General features: G+C 34.2%; 1 protein-coding gene across 1 annotated transcript in view; it reads right to left on the bottom strand.

Moving 5' to 3' along the window:
- Positions 1-2,977: 2,977 nt before the first annotated feature.
- Positions 2,978-4,888, bottom strand: part of LOAG_17151 (hypothetical protein) — a gene marked incomplete at its 5' end in the record, with an annotated part of 6,859 nt that continues 4,948 nt past the window's right edge. Inside the window, one exon of the mRNA XM_020449810.1 lies at positions 2,978-3,268. Within this exon, the coding sequence (XP_020306608.1) occupies positions 3,186-3,268 (83 nt within the window). The 3' untranslated portion in view covers positions 2,978-3,185. The remainder of the gene's footprint in view (positions 3,269-4,888) is intronic.

Genomic DNA, 4,888 nt, shown 5'->3' with positions numbered 1-4,888 from the left:
GTGTGTGTGTGTGTGTGTGTGTGTATATATATATGTGTGTGCGTATGTGTGTGTGTGTGTCACTACGATTTTCGTATTATAGAACAGTTTTTAGTTTAATTACTGAGAAGCTGAACGATCTGCCCTCTCAGCATATTTGGAACGTAAAACAACCGTTAATACCGCTAATAGGATTATAAACTGCTGATGCAGTTTAGCACTATCAAAAAAGAAAATGTAAATTAAGCGGGAGACTATCTTCATCTCTCAATGATATTTCCGGAATGCGACCAATCAAACAATAGCCTAATTAAACCGGATACGTTCCCTACATCTCGAGGTACAAGAGAAGTGTTATTTTCCCAGAAATAATGGATCTGCAAAACAGGAAATAATCTGTTACACGGGAAAGGCTCACATGTAGAGTCCACAACGTAAGTCTGCACTTACAAATGCTCTTTAGATATAACATTTCTTGTGGGAGAAATCTAGATCGATGTATTCCTCAGTTGTGGAGAAAAAATTTTTCTGTGACAATTTTTATTTTCGTTAAAGAAAAGATTAGAATTCAATAAAATATAAGTAAAATTCATTGATCAAGGCAAATTTGTAGTACATAAAAACAACTGAACAAGGAAAAATTTTCAAAATACAAACAGTGCATCTTTTAGAAGGCACAAAAAGGAATATATATAAGAAACAAAAATAAATGAAAACACCAAGGAGGTTCCGCGCATACAGCGATGAACATGTGCAAACATGATAATAATGATTAAAGTAATTGTGACAATAGGACTTGGTAAGCAATCAAAACACACACACACACACACATACACAAATTACAAAACTGAATAGTTAATGAAAAGAAAGTGCTGGAAATCAAAAGAAACATAGCGTATACTAATCAAGGTTAGCACTTTTTGAGCAGCTCGTGAGAGCAGTAGTAGTTCCAACGGATTTCTTCGTGATATGAAATCTTTTCAAAACACTTTTTCGATCGTTATCAAATTATTCCGAAAATGCACAACAAAATGAGTCTAAAAAAGACACATGCGTACTGTACTATTAAACGATTTAAAAGGAGAAAGCAAAAATCCTTCCTTTCGGGAGATACTATCGGATCCGCAGGCACTTCCACATCAATTTTCAAGGCATTCTTGAATAAAGATTAAAAAACAAACAATGTTGATGGAGAGAAAAGGAATAAAAGAGCAAAAAACAAAGTCTGGGCACCAACTTCTCAATATATACACATTTAACAAAAAAAAAAAACGAGAAAATATACAGTGTAGTACTGCTGCAAATTAACCAGACATTCATTATGCAAAATCAAAAAAGCCTGGAAAAGTTGACTGTTTGAACTAGAAATTCTATGTAAACCTACATTTTCCACTAAGTTTTTATGGCATAGTATAAATGAGCTCAAAGCACCAGGTTCGCCATATCTAAAATAAACTGCTATTATGATCGAAATGCTTCTAGCAATCATGCCAGAAGGAATCGTGAAATCTACAATATAGAATTTACGGCCTGAGGAGTAGCTGAAACCAAGAAATTAAGGATTTGATAAGTTACGCACAGCTGACCTTGTTCAGTTTGACGTAACTACGATTACTCGGCAATTTGAATCATCGAGCAAATAAATAATTCCAAACTTTTCCAACCTTCTGTACTAATGTAAGCGAATAGAGAGGCTAAAAAATATTTCTTCATTTTCTAGTAACCTTTTCTTGCTCTTTTCTACACTATTAATTATGACAAATAATTAGATTTGAAATGGATTTTGTCAGCGATGAAGTCTGATAAAGGCAGTTGGGTAGAAATAAAAACAAACAAACAAGTACCACCAGATTCTAGAAGAAAGGACATGGATTTGAAGCTGAGAGCTTTGATTCAGAGATGAATTTGAATTTATGACCGTTACAATAATAATCTATCATGAAAGCCGTAGGAAGGAATTTCGAATTTTCGAATCTTTTCACTTTGCTCTTGATAAAATCAACTCCACCAGGCAGAAATGTGAAAACTAGATATGCATTTCGAACACTGTCAACAGTGAAGCCTGATAAAAGTAGTTGGGCACATATACAAACCGTTTTTAAAGTTTTTGTTAAATCCGAAATTACGGAACCATCAAATTCATAATAGAAGGAAGTCTGGAAATTGATTCTTTATAACATCATGGTTCTTTATAAAAAAAGCAATTTGATTCTTTATAATGTCATGGTTTTTATAAAAAAGCAACACAAATCAGATTAATGTGAAATATCGGATTTGGAAATAAACCACATCAACTTCTTCATATAATAAAAAAGCTTCCAATATGAAAAAACCAAAAAAGTATGAGCTAAACTGCAAAAAAGGACCAAATTTTAGCAAAGGTTTAAATCTGCAAACAAATAAAACAAAAGAACTGAACAATGAAGTAAACCCAGATGAAAAAATTTGAAAAAGTGGAAATTATGCTGACAAAAATAATAAAGTTAAGGCACTTAATGAAAGCGCTAAACGACAAATCAATACTATAGTGGTAATAGTAGCAGTAAAAGCAGTAGTAGTAGTAGTAGAAGACTGAAATAATGTTAAGCATATAACCCAGAAAAATACCTGATCCGAACAACGATCCTGTAAGGGATATGAGGTTGTTAGTTGTAGTAATTTATGGTGACAATTTTATTATCAGATGCATAAGACGCAACTACTGCCACAACTGGCACAACGCACATCTAGGACTGAACGAACTGCCTATGAAATCAAATCTAGAAGCTTTCAAAAGAGATGTGAAGCCGGTCAAACGATTTCCCGTTTCTAGTTTCTTATCACCTACGAGATAATTCGGAATCGTGTTCGAATATAAAGCAAACGATATAGAAGCAACAAGTCATCTTTCTGTCTTTGAAAACACAAACATTGAGAATGACCTAGATGTGCTCATACAAGTTAAAACAGCATTTGAAGGGAAGGTTTATATAACCGTGAAATGTTAAAACAGCATTTGACGGGAAGATATATGTAACCGTGAAATGAAAAGGCAAACTTTATCACGTGCAACCAACGCTAGCCCACTTTTTCAGGTGACACCTTGACAAGCTTTTTTTCTTTTAATGTTAGTTCAGAGACAGAGAGTTCAAAACAAACCGTGTTGTTGGTACTTTGTATTGTATAATCTGTGATAAAGAAGTGAGTTTTGTTTGGAGTGAGAAGTGTTATGATGTAGCTGACTTTCCACTACCATACGGATGGTCCCTCGAGTGGCCAAGCACACGTCGTTGATTACACAGCATTGCACCTATAAACAATAATTTGCAATTTTCTTTCTGGTTAATTTCGGTTAACTGATATTGCACAGAAAGTTACTCTTAAGCCCACTATGTTAGATTTTTGATTAAACAAAAACAATATTTGGCAAGGAATGGATGAGAGGAAGGGTGAGCAGCAAACCGATAGTATATAACATCGATAGTATATAACACCGATAGTATATAACATCGAAAACTGCTTCTGAACCAGTGTGACTTCCAAATGTCACGTATATGAACCCTACTGCTGCCCACTATCAAGTTGAAGATACTGTTTTTAACACTCGATTAACTGAAAATCCATTTCATATACTCAAAAATACCGACATTAGTTATGTTTACAGTAATATGATAACCATCATTTTCCTCTTCCTTCCTTCCCATCCCGAAAACGTACCTTCACTATAGAGATAAGACCAAAACATTGCTATGAAATGGAGTGTTACCATTGAGTCTTTCTCACCCAAATTGAGTGTATTGGGTGAAAAAGTGAAGTTAACAAATTGGTACCTCGTATAAGTGAAAAATAAGTAAATCAGTAATTGAGTGAATAAAAAAATAAATAAACAAATAATAAACATAACATAAGTGAGTACGTCAGCATCAGTGAGATTAAGCGCTAAAATGAGAATTAATTCAGAGAGTACAGTATACACTTGCCCATTTTATGTTTATATTTGTTAATAACTTCTATGTTATACGATAATTTTATCACTATCAATAAATAACCCGTGAAATGCGAAAACTGGCGTTAATACTGCATAAAATTGAGATATATGACAAGAGGCAGATATCTTAGTAGTTTTGTACAGCACATACCCTAATAAGGTCTGTGTACTCGATATTCTCATCGTAAGAATCTTAAATTTAAATGCTCATGAAATCTAATGTAAGCGCTTTCATTTGTGGCCACTTTTCACCTACGGGTAGGATTCACTGATCAAAAGAAATAAATGAAGAAACATCAGATTTCGGAACTACAACAAAGATTTTAGAATAAATTAATGCAAGATATGTCTCATATGAGTTGAAATCCAAGATAAAAGGATAAAATATGAAAGATGAAAAAGAACTAAATAAAACACTAGAAATGAATAACTTTTCAAAATACAATCAAAAAAATTTGAAATAAAACTCATGTAAAGGACTATCTTCACCTCAACTAATTAACGGAAACTGGTGGTTGAAATAATAATGCTCTGATCCTTGATCTTTCCATTATTCCGCGGTTTGAAAAGTAAATTAATATTTTTTTCTCATCGCTTATACAAATTAATTTCTAGTAATTTGAAGGAGATCCCAAGTTGTTTAAACGTTAACAATTGTTCCTTATCACCGCGACTTGAAGCTTATCGATAACGAAAGTCAGCATCCATCTATAGAATACCAAACCCCATTTTCTGACTTCTTAGTTAAAAAGCAATCACTGACCGGCATGCGATATATCGACTGATGTATAATCGCCGATATATGCATTCGCACCAAGCATGGCAGCGGCAGCTGCAGCTGCATACTGCTGTTGCTGCTGAGCCTGAACCTGAGCTTGAGCTTGAAGGGTAGCGGCGGTGCTGCTTACTGGTGCGCCATAACCTGCTGCACCCGACGGATCG

This window comes from Loa loa (assembly GCF_000183805.2).
Source record: "Loa loa unplaced genomic scaffold supercont3.45, whole genome shotgun sequence".
Taxonomy (NCBI): Eukaryota; Metazoa; Nematoda; class Chromadorea; order Rhabditida; family Onchocercidae; genus Loa; species Loa loa.
This window is presented reverse-complemented; position numbering and strand designations above follow the sequence as displayed.